This window comes from Mauremys mutica, chromosome 1 (genome assembly GCF_020497125.1).
Source record: "Mauremys mutica isolate MM-2020 ecotype Southern chromosome 1, ASM2049712v1, whole genome shotgun sequence".
NCBI classification, from domain to species: Eukaryota; Metazoa; Chordata; order Testudines; family Geoemydidae; genus Mauremys; species Mauremys mutica.
Genome location: NC_059072.1, coordinates 366298008 through 366313814, shown reverse-complemented (window position 1 = coordinate 366313814; position 15807 = coordinate 366298008). Strand labels below are relative to the sequence as shown.

General features: G+C 45.6%; 2 protein-coding genes across 2 annotated transcripts; both read left to right on the top strand.

Moving 5' to 3' along the window:
* Positions 1-2929: 2929 nt before the first annotated feature.
* On the top strand, positions 2930-3877 carry LOC123375617 (olfactory receptor 52R1-like). The gene has a single exon (XM_045026665.1). The coding sequence runs from the start codon at positions 2930-2932 to the stop codon at positions 3875-3877; it is 948 nt and encodes a 315-aa protein (XP_044882600.1).
* A 10737-nt stretch (positions 3878-14614) lies between these two features.
* On the top strand, positions 14615-15562 carry LOC123374328 (olfactory receptor 52R1-like). The gene has a single exon (XM_045024176.1). The coding sequence runs from the start codon at positions 14615-14617 to the stop codon at positions 15560-15562; it is 948 nt and encodes a 315-aa protein (XP_044880111.1).
* Positions 15563-15807: the final 245 nt, after the last annotated feature.

The following is a 15807-nucleotide window of genomic DNA, read 5'->3' as shown; positions in this document are numbered from 1 at the left end:
ATTGGAGACCCAAACTGCACACAGTACTCCAACTGAGGCCTAAACAGCACTGAGTAGAGTGGTCCTATCACCTCCCATGACTTGCATGCTATGCATCTGGTAACGCAATGGAAAATTGCATTTGCTTTTATTTCAAGAGCAAAAAAAATGACATCCCTGAAAGATACAGCTATATCAACCTAACACTGGTGTCGACAGCATGGTCTACCGAAGAATTCTTCATCAACCTAGCTACCACCTCTCAGGGGGGTGGGTTACATACACTGACGGGGAACCCCTGCGATCGGGGTAAGTAGTGTCTACACTGAAGCGCTACGGCAGTGCCACTATAGAGTTTTAAGTGTAGACAAGCCCACAAGCAGATTTTCCAGAAACACATCCAGTCTGGATCTCCAACAATCGGGAGTTGGAGAATCCACCACTTCCCTTCGCAATTTATTCCAAAGTTTATTTACCCTCAGAGCTAAACATTGAGCCCTTATTTCCAACTGGAATTTGTCTGGCTTCAGACTCCAGCCACTGGGCCTTGCTCTGCCTTTCTCCACTAGATTACAGAGCCCTTTACTGCTCAAGGTTTTCTCCCCATGTAAGTCTCTGCTTGATCGTCTTTTGCATAAGATAAATGGATGAAGCTCCTTAGGTCTCTCTCCCTATCTGGCATTTTCTTCAGCCTCAAATCATTTTAGTGGCTCTTTTGTGTACCCTCTCAAATTTTTCAACATCCTTTTTATAATGTGGACCTCAGAACTGGATGCAATGTGCAGAGATAAAATCCTTCCCCTGCTCCAACTCACCACTCCCCTGTTAATGTATCCAAGCCCTAGTCCGTGGGTCTGGCCTGAATTCCCTGTTCTGAAAGAAAAATTTTGCATTTGACTGTATTAAAATATTTTTTGTTTGTTACGGCCCAGATCATCAAACACTCTAGATCTATCAGTATGCCTGCCCTGGCCTCCTCACTGTAACCACTCTGACAATCTTGTGTGGTCTGCAAATTTTATGGGCTGTGATTTTCTATTTGCTTCCACATCCTTCATGAAAATATTGAATAGCATCAGACCTAGAACTGATCCCTGCACAACCCCACTAGAAACAGCCCTATTCACTGGCAATGACTCATTGACAATGGCTTTCTGAGATCTATCAGTTAGACAGATTTTTGTGCATTTGACATGTGCTCTAGTGATATTGTAGACTCTTCATATTTTTATCTGAATTTTTTCCCCTACTGATGCAAATGCCTCAGAGAAATCAAAGTCTATTTCATCTGCGCAGTTTCCTTGATCAAGCAAACATGTCCTCTCATTAAAGGATGAAATTGGGCTTATTCGACAAGACTTGTTTTCCATACACCCTGTTGTTGCATGGCATTCATTATTCCTGGCATTTTTTTTTAACTAATCCCATAGCAGCTTTTCTATTGTTTCCTAACTTCATCAAATCTTTTTTTAAAACTTTCCTTTTTAAAAATAGGTTATATTTAACACAGAACTCTCCTGTATTTGCCTCTTCTTCTTCTTCTTTTTTTTGGGGGAGGGGGAGTGGGGGGCTGTCTGCTGCCTGATTGTGTACTTCTTGTTTTGATTGAGGTGTATGTTGATCGGTCAGTTGGTAACTCTGGTATTTGTAACTCTAAGGTTCTACTGTAGATGCTGTTTAATATCCTCCTTGACAGCTATTGGCCTGGAATGTATTTAATCATCTGTTGTGGTGATTCTATCAAATGCAGAACAAAAAGATTTCTTGAACACATCTACCTTCTATGAATATTAAAAAGTTTCCTTTCTACCTCTAAGAATTGGCTTAAATCTTTTCTAGCATTGCTTTCTATTTCTTTCTATTTCTATTTCTAGGCCTATACCTTTTCTAATATTTCTATTTTCTTAATATACTTAACAACCTCCCTTTTGTGATCCTCCTGGTGCGCATGCCTCAGCTCCTTTACATTTTCTGTGCACTGCAGTGTGTCCTGATCACAGCTCATATCCCACAAGCTACATTAAATCTGCCCGTACGTATTGACATTCCTATGGCTGAAGCACGGCTGGGACTGCACGGCCTCCTCTCCTCAAATACTGAGCAGATTCAGCAGCTCCACAGTGGATGAAGCAGGAGAGCATTTGCTGTGTGGAGCTGCCATGGCCACCTGGGAAGATGTGGTGTGAGCTCTGCACGCTGAGCAAGCAGGAAGGGGAGTTTCAAAATATCCAGTCCTTTAAAGGGGGAGGCGCTAAGGTTTTTACCTCAATGCAGGGCACAGGAGTTGAAATTGTTGACCAGAGCGGTCCGGTTAGGTAATGTGGGACACCTTCCAGATGCCAATTACAGAGATAAAATCAAGCACAAGTTTCTACACTGGCACTTCAGTGACAAACCTTTTGAGTTAAAAGCCTTACAACTCTTGTCAAGGTGATTTTATTATTTCACTGAAACTGTGGAGTTCCGTCATCAAAAGTGGCTCTGTAGTGTATACACCTCCTCTGTTTCTTTGCCAAAAGCTCCTTTTTGGCACAAACCTTGGCAGTGTAGACAAGGCCTAAGGAACAATGATGAATAATGAGTAACCACACTTGCATTTACTGCTGGGGCCTATTAAAGTTTCCCCTACCACAATGTGTTGGAATTATTGAGGCAGGGATGGCCATAACATATGGAATTGGTATAACTAAGGTCATGTGTTCATAATTCATTAATCTGAATAATGAAAATATCATTTTTCAGTGTGTGAAATGCGACCAATCTGCTTCACCCATGAGAACAGCCTCCAGGAGTGCATGTAGTGTCTCATATTTTAACATTGTCTCTCCATCCAGGCACTTGAACTGCAACCATCACCCTAGACCCTGGGTGCATACAGGAAGTCAGGAGAACATAGGGTACGTGCAGGAGACACTGTTCTGCCTCAGAGTTGGACACCTTCTCCCTCTCCATGTCAGATTCCAACACAACCGACTTCACCAACCCCTCCATCTTCATCCAGCTGGGCATTCCTGGCCTGGAGGTGGCCCATGTCTGGATCTCCATCCCCTTCTGCACCATGTACATCATAGCCATGCTGGGGAACTTCACTATACTGTTCATTGTGAAGACGGAGCCGAGCCTCCATGGGCCCATGTACTATTTCCTCTGCATGCTGGCCATCACTGACCTGATCCTGTCTACGTCCATCCTGCCCAAAATGCTGAGCATCTTCTGGTTCAATTCCAGGGAGATCGGTTTCAGTGCCTGCCTCACCCAGATGTACTTCATTCACTGCCTCTTAGAAATGGAATCTGGGATCCTCGTAGCCATGGCTTTGGATCGCTACGTGGCCATCTGCCATCCCCTGAGATATTCCACCATCCTGACAAACCCCGTTGTGGCCAAGATTGTCCTGGCCGTGGTGCTGCGTGGCGGCACGTTTGTACTGCCATATCCCTTCCTGGCTAGCCAGTGGCCATATTGCACAACCAACATCATCCCCCAGCCATACTGCGTGCATATAGCTGTGGTGAATCTGGCCTGCGCTGACACCCGCGTCAGTAGTTATTATGGCCTCTTTGTATTATTCTGTGTGAAGGGTCTGGATATGTTTTTTATCGCCGTGTCCTATATCCAGATCCTCAGGGCCATTTTCAGCCTCCCCACAAAGGATGCCCAAGTCAAGACTTTTGGGACCTGCATCTCCCACCTCTTTGTTATTTTAGCCTTTTACATCCCTGGTCTCTTCTCCTCCCTCATGTACCGGTTAAGCCAGAATGTGCCTGGGCATTTCCACGTTCTCATTGCCAATGTATATGTCTTGATTCCCCCTGTGCTAAACCCCATCATCTATGGAGTTAGGACCAAACAGATCCAGGACAGGCTGCTCCAGCTTTTTATTCATAAGGGGGCCTAAAGTTTTCTGAAGGTGCTCTTACTCTGAGATTGAGCTCCATGCAGAGTTCGCTGGTGACATGGTGCTGAGCCCTCTTCCCTGAACCACTGACTGGAAAGTCAAAGTGACATTGATTTAATTAAATCCTTTCCTGGCCTTACTGTGCTGTGTCAGAGGGAGAGAGAGGCATATATCTGTGTACAACTCACTACCTTACAGGATTTCAATGTTTGTAATTGCTGGTAACTGGACTCCAGGGGCCACCTGCCCTCCCCCGCCATTCACCAAGATCCTGCCCCCTGCCCTGCCTCTTTCCACACGGCCCGTCCCCCGGTCCCAGATAACACCAGGGGAATGTCACAATTACCCGGTCCACACCTCCTTTGATGTGGAGCGCACACATGGGAACCTTTTTAACCTGAGCTGAGATTTACCAAGCCCTTGAACCAAAACACATGTATTAGGTAAAATATAAATCAAATGTATTAACTACAGAAGATGAATTTGAAATGATTATAAGCAGCAGCATAAAGATCAGAGTTAGTTATGAAAGAAACAAAAATAAAAACAAAATGCAATATAAAAAATAAAGTGCTGATCAAAGGGGAGAGGCTGGCTGAAAGGCAACAAGCCAGCCTGGTGACATTCGGTTGCACAATCCAAGCAGCAGCTTGCATGGCAGAGGCTGTGCAGAACCAGCCCAGAGTGGGGTTGTCACAGCAGAGCAGGGCCAGGCTGGCTCCCGGAGTCGAGGAGTGGAGTGACCTAGCAGATCACTGGTCCAGAAAACACCAGAGGGGAACATCCCAGGGGCACCCTGGGCCAGATGTCCTAGACTCTCTCTGAAGAGTCCCCCATAGAAGACTGCCCAGCTTCCAGTGATCAGACCTCTGACACACCTGTTGCCCCTCCACCTGGTCTTTGTCTCACTTTCCAGACAAAGTGTTAGTTGGTCGTATCCCCATCCTGGGTCTCAGATGATGAATGGCAATGGCCATTACATATGTGCAGGCAGCTGGAGCCTTCTCACTTGCCCTCGAGGGTCTCAGCAAAAGTCACACACCCTTATTCTCACTGTTAGGATATAGATATTCAGGCCTGTCTGCAAAGGCCTAGACTTTAAGAATTTAGGTGTATTCTTATCACTTTGCTAGTTATAGAGGAATAAAAGAAAGAATCAAAATCACTGTCTGTGTAATGGCCATCTCCTACTGTGACTGGCTAAGATGTAGTTGGGCAGCCATAAGCTGGGAAGTGTGTGGTCACATTCTCACATCCCAAACCCGTCACACTGAAATAAGGTGCTATTGGGCTGTTAGGAATACAGTCCTGCCCTGATATTCCATCACCTCCAGAGAAAGGGAAGAGCCTAGAAGATGTAAAAGGAAACTGAGTTTGATAGCAGCCTGTCTTGCAAGAACTCACTGATCAATAGACACAGCTGGAAAACCCTTATGTCTGTACAGATGTAGGTGTGAAATCCTCACTTCTGTATTGTTTTGTATGTTTATTTGCATGGTCTCTGTCTGGTTCTGTGATTGTTTCTGTCGCTGTATAATTAATTTTGTTGGGTGTAAACCAGTGAAGGTGGTGAAATATAATTGGTTAAACAACCATGTTACAATGTGTTAGGATTGGTTAGTTACATTTCAGTAAAATGATTGGTTAAGGAATAGCTAAGCAAAACTCAGGTTTTACTATATAGTCTGCAGTCAATCAGGAATAGGGATACACTATCGACCATGCGACCAGGATCGTGATAATGACTGTGACATGTTCAGGGAGGCTAGAGAGGCTATAAAAATAAAAAACTGAATAATAAAGGGGATTTCAACTATCCCTGTATTGACTGGGTACATGTCACCTCAGGACTTGATGCAGGGAGAAAGTTTCTTGATAACTTAATTAACCTGCTTCCTGGAGCAGCTAGTTCTGCAACCCACAAGAGGAGACACAATTCTTGATTTAGTCCCAAGTGGAGCACAGGACCTGGTCCAAGAGCTGAATAGAGCTGGGCCGCTTGGTAATAGTGACCATAATATAATTAAATTTAACATCCCTGTGGCAGGGAAAATACCACAGCAGCCCAACACAGTAGCATTTACCTTCAGAAAGGGGGTTACACAAAGATGAGGAAGTTAGTTAAACAAAACTTAAAAGTTCCAATGTCAAAAGTGAAATCCCTGCAAGCTGCATGGAAACTTCTTAAGGACATCATATGAGAGGCTCAACTTAAATGTATACCCCAAATTTAAAAACAACAACAATATAGTACGAGAACCAAAAAAGTGCCAATGTGACTAAACAACCAAGTGAAAGAAGCAATGAGAGGCAAAAAGGCATTTTTTAAACAGTGGAAGTTAAAGCCTACTGAGGAAAATAGAAAGGAGCATAAACTCTGGCAAGTGAAGTGCAAAAATATTATGTGGAAGGTCAAGAAAGAATATGAAGAAAAGCTAGCCAAAGATTCCAAAAGTAATAGCAAAAAAAAGTAAGTACATCAGAAACAGGAAGCCTGCTAAAGATTTGAGGGAGATTCTCAAACTTGAGTCATTCATTTTAGGTGAGAAACCTGAGCATCTGTCCCAGATTGAGGTGTCATTAGAGGAAGCATTGGAACAAATTGATAAATTAAACAGTAATATTTCACTAGGACCAGATGGTATTCAACTAATAATTCTGAACAAACTCAAATGTGGAATTGCAGAATTATTATCTGTGATATGTAACCTGTCATTTAAATCATCATTTGTACCAAGTGACTGGAGGATAGCTAATGTGACGCCAATTTTTGAAAAGGGCTCCAGAGGTGATCCTGGCAATTACCAGCCAGAAAGCCTGACTTCAGTAGAGGGCAAACTGGTTTATACCATAGTAAAGAACAACATTGTCAGACATAGATTAACTGTTGGGGAAGAGTTAATATGGTTTTTGTAAAGGGAAATCATGCCTCACCGATCTACTAGAATTCTTTAAGGGGGTCAACAAACATATGTGTTGGCAGGGGTCCAGCTCCCTCCTCCCTCTCAGTTCCCAGACACAATCTGCTGGAAAAATAATAGTCCAGGGTGCAATCTGCAGGCAATTTGATGGGTTTATTGGGGCTAAACAAGCAAGCATATTCTGCAGTGCTTCACAGCAGTCGGGCTTATCTCTATACACTAATAGAATTTTCCTCTTCCCCTCCCTTTTCTACTATTCCATATGCCGATAGAACCCTCTTCTCCTGACCCCTATTTCCACATGTGGATGGAGCGTCCTCTTCTGCCCCCCTCTTCTTGGCAAATATAATTATACTTTTACTGCCCCTCACTTGGTACCAACCCTTCCAATATATGGCCGTGTTCCATTCGGGGGGGCTCTTGAGTCTAGGGGCGATGAGATCACCTCTTTTGTACCTGATGGGAGGTATAAGGAGCAGGGATACTTTTGGCCAAGATCGCTTTCTTGGAGACTTTGTATCTTCTCCGCAGACCTTCCAGCTACTCGATTAGCCCCTTATCTTCTCTTGTTACTGAAAGGCAAGGCTACCAGCTGGGCTGGGAGAGAAGAGGAGTGTGACCTTGTGCTTTCATGTACATTCTCTAGATTGCTTATTCAGCCTGTTTAAACTAAAAGTAAAGCCAGAAGCAAGATTATTATTGTTAATCTTTACCCGATTTACTTCACATTCTCCTAACAATATGGAGAAGGGTTCTCCCTGGATACAGTGTCCTTAGGTTTTCAGAAAGCCTTTGACAAGGTCTCTCACAAACGGCTCTTAAGAAAAGTAAGTAAGATCGACTTTTTCCTGTAGTGTAGAAAAGGCCCTGGTGATACTATCTAGCGCTAGTTAGTTAATCTTAATGTTATGTGGTACTAGGTCAATCAACTTGCAATGGTCTAAATCTATTACATCTCCCCAGTTGCCTTTGTCACCAAAATTCGTTGTCACCTAAAAAATGCATGAATTGTAGTTCTACCCTGGAATTCTTTATTGACTAAATCCCCTATCCACATTTCCATAATTATATCCAGAACTGATATCAAGCTAACTGGCATTTAATACCCATGTCACATTTTTTGAATACTGGCATAATACAGGATATCGCTGTTTTCTAGTTTTTGGACTCTTTGGGTGTGAGATGTCTGGGGCTGCTGATATAAAAAATATTGACCCTTAGTAGTGCTCTTCACCATTCCCTATAGTTACCACTGGACTGGAAAGAAATTCATGTGATCTGAGTGCATCATATGGCTCTTTCCAAATACAAGACAGAAAGCTTTATTTTTGCCCTGTGTGCGTCACTATTAACAGTGTTACCATTTCCATCTAGTTAAGGCCTGTTCTATTAGGATTTCCTTTGTTTCTAATATACTAACAAAATCTTATTATTTTCCTCAGCCCTTCTAGCCATGGATTTGTCTCTAGTATCTTTTGCTTCCCTTATCCATTTTCTATATTTTATAACTTCTCATTTCTATCCATTGCTATTCTCTTCCCATGCTTTAGAGGCACTGATGGACGGTATTCTCCTATCTATGACAGGGGGCAGACATCCATGCTCATCCTCCTGGACCTCTGTGTATTATTTGACACTATTGAAAATGAAATACTGCTCTCTAACCTCAGAGAGCGCAGCAGTCCAGAGGGATGCACTAAAATGGTCTGAATCCTTCTTAGAGGGATGCACCCAATTAGTGGTGATGGGAAACTGCACCTCCAGCACTAGACCCCTCCTTTGTGGAATCCCACATGGATCAGTTCTCTCTCTGGGGCTTTTCAACATCTCCATGCAGCCTCTGTGGGAACTGGTCACACAACATGGACTCAAACGCCAGCAGTATGCAGGTGACACTGATCTCCTCCTGTCCTTCCCATACAACCAAACCAGTATCACCAGGATGGCCCAGTTCTTGGACAGAACAGCCGGCTGAAGCTGAAGCCAAGGAAGGCAGAGGTGATGTGTTGGGAAGAGCAAAGCATTTTGAAGGGTTCACAGCCATGCTGAAGCCTCCTTTGGCTGAAGGTTCACACCCACACCTGGGCAATTCAGTCCATAGTCTAGGAGGGCTCTTGGATTCCTTGCTGACGCTGAACTCTCTCATTGAAGTCTCTGTGCATTGTGCTTTCTCCTATCTCTGGTTTACTAGGAGGCTCCGTCCAATCCTGGTGGATGATGACCTGGCCTCTGTTCTATAGGTGTTCATCACTTCCCATATGGACTGTAGCCATGTGTAAGGGGACTGTTGTTCCTTACTAAACCTGAGTGGGGTTTGGTTGGCCATTTCCCAGTACTAAAAGAACGGGCAGATGGGAAATTAGGACCCTAAGACTGACAGTCCCCAGGGGTAATCAGGAGAGGCCAATGCTCCAGGGCAGCCGGACTGACAGGGCAGGCAGGCTAGTGAGGGGATCAAGAGGCCAGGGGTCCCATCCACAGTGTGAGCTGGGGCTGCCTGAGCCAGAGCGGTGCTGGGAGCGGAGCTGCAGCAACCAGAACCAGAGAGGCCAGAGAAGCAGCCCAGGGAGCTACCCTGGAGGCAAAGCAGGAGCAGCGGTGCTGAGGCAGAGTGGAGCTGAAGCTGGAGCAGTCCAGAGCTGGGTGCAGTGGGCAGCTGGGTAGAACGAGAGGAGACTCAGGGCCAGGGGCGGCTCTATGTATTTTGCCGCCCCAAGCACGGCAGTCAGGCAGGTTTCAGTGGCGTACCCGCGGGAGGTCCGCTGGTAACACAGATTCGGTGGAATGTTGCGGGAGGTCAGCCAGTCCCGCGCCTTTGGCTTACCCGCCGCCAAATTGCCGCAGAAACCGCGGGACTGGCGGACCTCCTGCAGGCATGCCGCCGAATGGTGCACTGGTGCCTGGAGCCGCCCCTGCTCAGGGCAGAGGACCCAGCACAGGGAGATGCCCCCAGCCAGAGGCCTTGCAGGGCAGACTTGGAGGTGGATCATAACCATGATCGGAGGACCGGTGCTGGGAAAAAGGTCCTACCACCTAGAGCCTGAAGGCATGTGGCCACTGCCAGACCATGTCTGACCCGTGACATCCCTGCAGCACAGCCGGGCCTGGGCAGGAGGCTTAGGATGGTCTGTGAATTGCCCTGACATTCCAGAGATGGGAGTTTGGTGTTCCCCACGCCGCAGAGCGGGGCAAGATGTTTTCATTTACCTTTTCCCATGTTTTCCTTATTTTTTTTTAATTGATTGCTGTTTAATGAACTCGATTTGCTTGAACTCTTTGCAATGATCAGTGGATCAGAGAAGTGTCCAGAATGTAGAGAGCACCCAGAGTGGGGACATCCTAGCCCCTCTCCCAGGTGACCACGACAAGATTGGGGGTTGAGCCCCCCAGGAATCCTGGGCCCAGCCGTGTTGGGGTTACGAGGACTCTGCCGCACCGGAGAGTGGAAGGGGAGTCCTTGAGGGCAGGCAGCCTCTGGGAAAAGGGAGTGAGGACTCAGATCCTTTCACTAGCCCATTCCACCAGGGTAGTGTATAAGCCAGAAAAATTCCCCACAGGAGCAGGACCGTTCCCCTGTTTACATCTGCTAAGCATTCTTGAAAGGACTCGCTTTACTTTTCTCTTCTAAGGTGAAACTTTTACCCTTCAAATGTTTTGCTATTTTGCGGTACACAAGGCTCTTTACTTTTCTGCAAAACCGTGTAATAAAGTGTAATAAACTGTCTGCCTGCCTGAGGCTATGTCTGCACTACCAGCTGTGCTGCTGCAAGGTCTCCCATGTAGCCGCTCTATGCTGATGGGAAAGAGTTCTCCTGACAGCATAATTAAACCCACCCAATGACTGTCTCCTGCTGTGCTATCCAAACTGGTGCCTTTGTCGGTCATGGGGGTGTTTTCTAACCCCTGACCAACAAAAGTGCTAGTGTAGAGAAAGCCTGAGCTGCAGGCTAGTAAAGACTTCCACCATCCCAAGTCCTCAAAACTTTGCTTAAATCTCTTCCTGGAGTCTGCTGGAGCTACCTGAGAGGCAGAGACCTCTGTCCTCAGGTAAGGCCTCTGGCTGCTGTCTATCCACAGGCACATCCTGTTAGTGTTGCTGTTACTGAGTCTCTTCCCCCAAAGTGATCACAGTGACTGTGATCCATTGGCAGGTTTCTGAGTGGAACCAGTAGTGGAGTCCCAGGAGAGGGAGCTCGCGAACTCCAGATAGTTCTGAGAACCTCAGGATGGTGAAGACTCAGGCTCCCTCTTCCAGCCTTTCCTCTGCATCCCACTCAATGAACAGTCCCTCCCAGAGCTGGAGTCCATTTCCCTCTTGTCGTGACAGAGAAACCGTTGTTACAGCAGGGAAGTGAGGACACCCCGGCTCTGTCTGTCATCCTGCCACTTAATCTCTGTAACACCTTGGCCAAATAATGTCTCCCTGTGCCTCAGTTTACCTATCTGTTTAATGGGGATATAGTCATAATGACTCTCCTTTGATAGGTGTTTTGAACATTGTTCAGTGAACAGTGCTGCACATTATTATCATAGTTACTGGTGAGAATTACTGATCTCTGATCTCTTAGTAACAGCACCATGTGCCTGCAGAATGTGCCTGTTTCTCCCCTCGGGAATCTGTCTCCAGATCTGTCTCTCTATTATCTACCCATCCCGCCTGGGACTTACAGTGTATCAGACCCTATGGAGTTTTAAGCATTATCCCTAGTTTTCATACTAATAAACTATATTTTTTAAATATACACAAATGCACAGAGCAGCCAATTCTTCTCTGACTCAGCACAGAGCCCCAGAGTTCTCATCTCCCTTTGGGAAGGTCCCTTAATTACTGTTTACTGCTCAAGCTGGATAAAGAGCACAGAAGCGCAGACAGGCTTGTCTCCAGCCTGTTTACATTCAGATGCTCGCTTATCTGCTAGAGGCTGAGTGAACCCCCGTGGGATTGCACGGAGCTATATTAGAAATGGTGCACACCCCTGTGTTGGCTATCGGTGTGGGATGTTGCTGCAGATTCAGGGCTGAGAGAAGTTTGGGACACGGCTACATGAGGGAGATTCCCAGGGAAGACACTTCCTTTTAAGGATTCACAGGTACCCACTTTTGCGGAGGAGCTCACCTACTCGAAAAACCCAATACAGCATTGGCATGATGAGACAGAGAATAGGTCTGCCAATTTATAAGCAACTGAAAATGAGATCTCCTAAGGGAAAGTGTCAGATAGCCTTAACCAATGGTGGTGCCACCAGCACCATCTACAATGGCCAATCCATTAGTGAATCCCATTCAGCTAAACGCTTTGCTCCAGTAACGTCTGTGGTAAGAAGTACCACAGGCCAAATATGAATTATATAAACAAATTTCTTTTTTTAGTGTTATATGTTCAGACTTTCAATGGAATTCAGTGTCTGCTTGTACGTGCTTTGTAAGACAGAATAAATATAAATGCCTGATCTACTTTCTTTGTGGATAGGTTCATAGTGTATAAGGTTAACAGGGACATTTAGATCATCCAGTCTGAATTCCTGTATAACAAAAGCCACTAAATTTTACCCAGTTATCCCTCTATTGAGCCCAATGACTTGTGTTTGACTAAGGCCTGGTCTAAACTGGGGTTTAATATCATACAATCATAGAGCCACAGGGTGAGAAGGAACCACAAGGGTCATCTGCCAAGATGCAGGAATTGTTGTGTCTAAACCGTCCAGGACAGATGACTGTCCAGTCTCCTTTAGAAAACCTGCAGTAAAGGATCCTCCATGATTTCCCGAGGCATCTGTTCCTTTGTCCTCCTGTTCCTTCATTTAGGCATTTTATTCTGAAAAATCTGCTATGCTGTAGTTTAAACACACTGCCTCTTGTCCTGCCCTCAGTGGTAAGAGTGAACAACTTTTCTTGATTTTTTTTATGGTAGCCATTCAAGTATCCGAATATGGCTGCCATGTCCTCCTCAGTCTCCTCTTTTCCAAACTAAACATGCCCAGTTCCTTCAGCCTATGTTCATATGGCTTGAATTCTCTCCCTTTCATCATTTTTGTCAATTGTCTCTGGTCATTTCCAGTTTCTCTACATCCTTCGTATATATTGGTGGCCAAATTAGACACAGTTCTCCAGCTGAGGCCAAACCAGCACCCAGTGCAGCGGCACTCTCACCTCCTTTGACTTGCATGTTATGCCTCTGCTAATACATCCAAAAATTACATTTGTTTTTTTTTTGCAACAGCAAAAAAATTCACATCCCTGAGAGATGTAGCTATATCAGCCTAACCCAGATATAGTTGCATGGCGGTCAACGGAAGAATTTTTCTATCCACCTAGCTATCACCTCTTGGGGAGGCGATTACCTATGCCAATGCGAGAACACCTGCCGTGGGTGTAAGTAGTGTCTACATCGAAGTGCTGAGGCAACGCCACTGTAGCATTTTAAGTGTAGACAAGTCCTCAAGCAGATCTTCCAGAAAAAACATCCAGTCTGGATCTACAGACATGCGGAGCTGGAGAATCCATCACTTCCCTTTGCAGTTTATTCCAAATGTTAATAACTGTCAGTGCTAAAAATTTGGCTCTTACTTCTAGCTGATATTTGTCTGGCTTTATCTTCCAGCTATTGGACCTTGGTATGGTTTCTCTGCTAGATTACAGAGACAGTTTATCTATCTATCTATCTATCTATCTATCTATATTGCTTTTTCTCCCCTAATTGCTGCCTTCACTTTGCCTCTCGACAGAGTTTTTAGCCAAAGTTGTCTACATTCTTGAATTGTGGCTTCTGAGCTGTCTAATAAACTCTTCGTAAAGAACACCCAATTCTCATTCACATTGTTCTCCCAAAATTTTTCCACCTAATCAGTTTTGCTGATAATTTGCTTCATCTTAGGAGAATTAGCCCTTTTGAAACAGAAAGTGTCCATCAATATTACTGGTTGGGAACTGTTCTCTATTTGACCATTTGAATGTAATCAGTCCCATTCTTTATTTTCCTCTCATCTGTCATAAGCCCCCTTCTTTGTCTCTTCCTAAACTAAACAGTCCTAGACTTTTCAGTCCACAGATGGCAGCCTCCCCCATTCTCATGGCCTGTCTCAGAAATCCCCTTTCTATTGGCTATATCCTTTATAGAGACTGGGTGACCAAAGGTGAGCACATGTCCAGAGCAGGGTATTCTCCATCCCATTCCTTAGGCATCTGATCATTGTTTTTTGTTTTGGCCACTACTGCAAATGAGCAGATGTTTCCGTGGAGCCACTATCAACGACACCAAGGTATTTCCCCTGAGGTGTGTTCTAGCTGGGATGTTTTCCTCTGGTACATGTTGTGCCACGCTTTGTTTGTTTTTTTGTTTTTATTTTCCAGTCTTAGATTTTGAGCAACCAAATGAATGGGGAACTCCCTACAGCCTGGACTCTCTAGCCTGGGTTTTATTGCATTAAGGAACAATTCTGGAAAACCAGTATCCACACTCGTGTTTCCTGCTGCTGCCTATTAAGGTTTCCCACATGACGGTGTATAGGAATTATTGAGGCAGAGATCACCATAAAATATAGATTTGGTATTAGTAGGATCATGTGTTCACAATTCATTTACCTGAATAATGAAAATGTCATTTTTCTGTGTGAGAAGAGCAACCAATCTGCTTCACCCATTAGAAAAGCCTCCAGTAGTGCATTTAGTGTCTCAAATTAACATTGTCTCTCCATTCAGGTATTTGTACTGCGACCATCACCCTAGAGCCTGGGCACATACAGGAAGTCAGGGGAACGTATGGTACATGCAGGAGACACCGTTCTGCCTCAGAGTTGGACGCCTTCTCCCCTACTCCATGTCAGGTTCCAACACAACCGATTTCACCAACCCCTCCACCTTCAACCTGCTGGGCATTCCTGGCCTGGAGGCGACCTATGTCTGGATCTCCATCCCCTTCTGCACCATGTACACCATAGCCATGCTGGGGAACTTCACCATCCTGTTCATCGTGAAGATGGAACCGAGCCTCCATGGGCCCATGTACTATTTCCTCTGCATGCTGGCCATCACCGACCTGCTCCTGTATACCTCCATCCTGCCCAAAATGCTGAGTATCTTCTGGTTCAATTCCAAGGAGATCGATTTCAGAGCCTGCTTCACCCAGATGTACTTCATTCACTGCTTCTTAGAGATGGAGTCTGGGATCCTCATGGCCATGGCTTTGGATCGCTACGTGGCCATCTGCCATCCCCTGAGATATTCCACCATCCTGACAAACTCCTTTGTGGCCAAGCTAGGCCTGGCTGTGCTGCTGCGTGGCAGCCTGGTTGTACTGCCCTATCCCTTCCTGGCGAGGCAATGGCCATATTGCAGAACCAATATCATCCCCCAGCCATACTGTGTGCATATAGCCGTGGTGAATCTGGCCTGCGCCGACACCCGTGTCAGTAGTTACTATGGCCTCTTTGTGCTATTCTGTGTGAAAGGTCTGGATATGTTTTTTATCGCCGTGTCCTATACCCAGATCATCAGGGCCATCTTCAGGCTCCCCACAAAGGACGCCCGGCTCAAGACTTTTGGGACCTGCATCTCCCACCTTTTTGTCATTTCAGCCTTTTACATCCCAGTGCTCTTCATCTCCCTCATGTACCGGTTTGGCCAGAATGTACCTGGGCATATCCACATTCTCATTGCCAACGTGTACCACTTGATACCCCCCATGCTAAACCCCATCATCTACGGGGTGAGGACCAAACAGATCCGGGGCAGGCTGCTCCGGCTCTTTATTCATAAAGGGGCCTAAAGATCTCTCCTGGTTCTCTGAGTCTCAGACCGAGCACGGTGCACAGCTGGCTGGTGACATGGTGCTGGGCCCTCTTCCCTGAACCAGTGACTGGACTGTCAAAGTGATATTAAATCCTTTCCTGCCCTTACTGTGCTGTGTCAGCCTGACAAACTGAGGAATCGGTCTGTGTACAACTCACTAACTTACAGGATTGCCACCTTCCTAATTGCTGATAACTAGACCTGTCATCAATATCGAGAGAA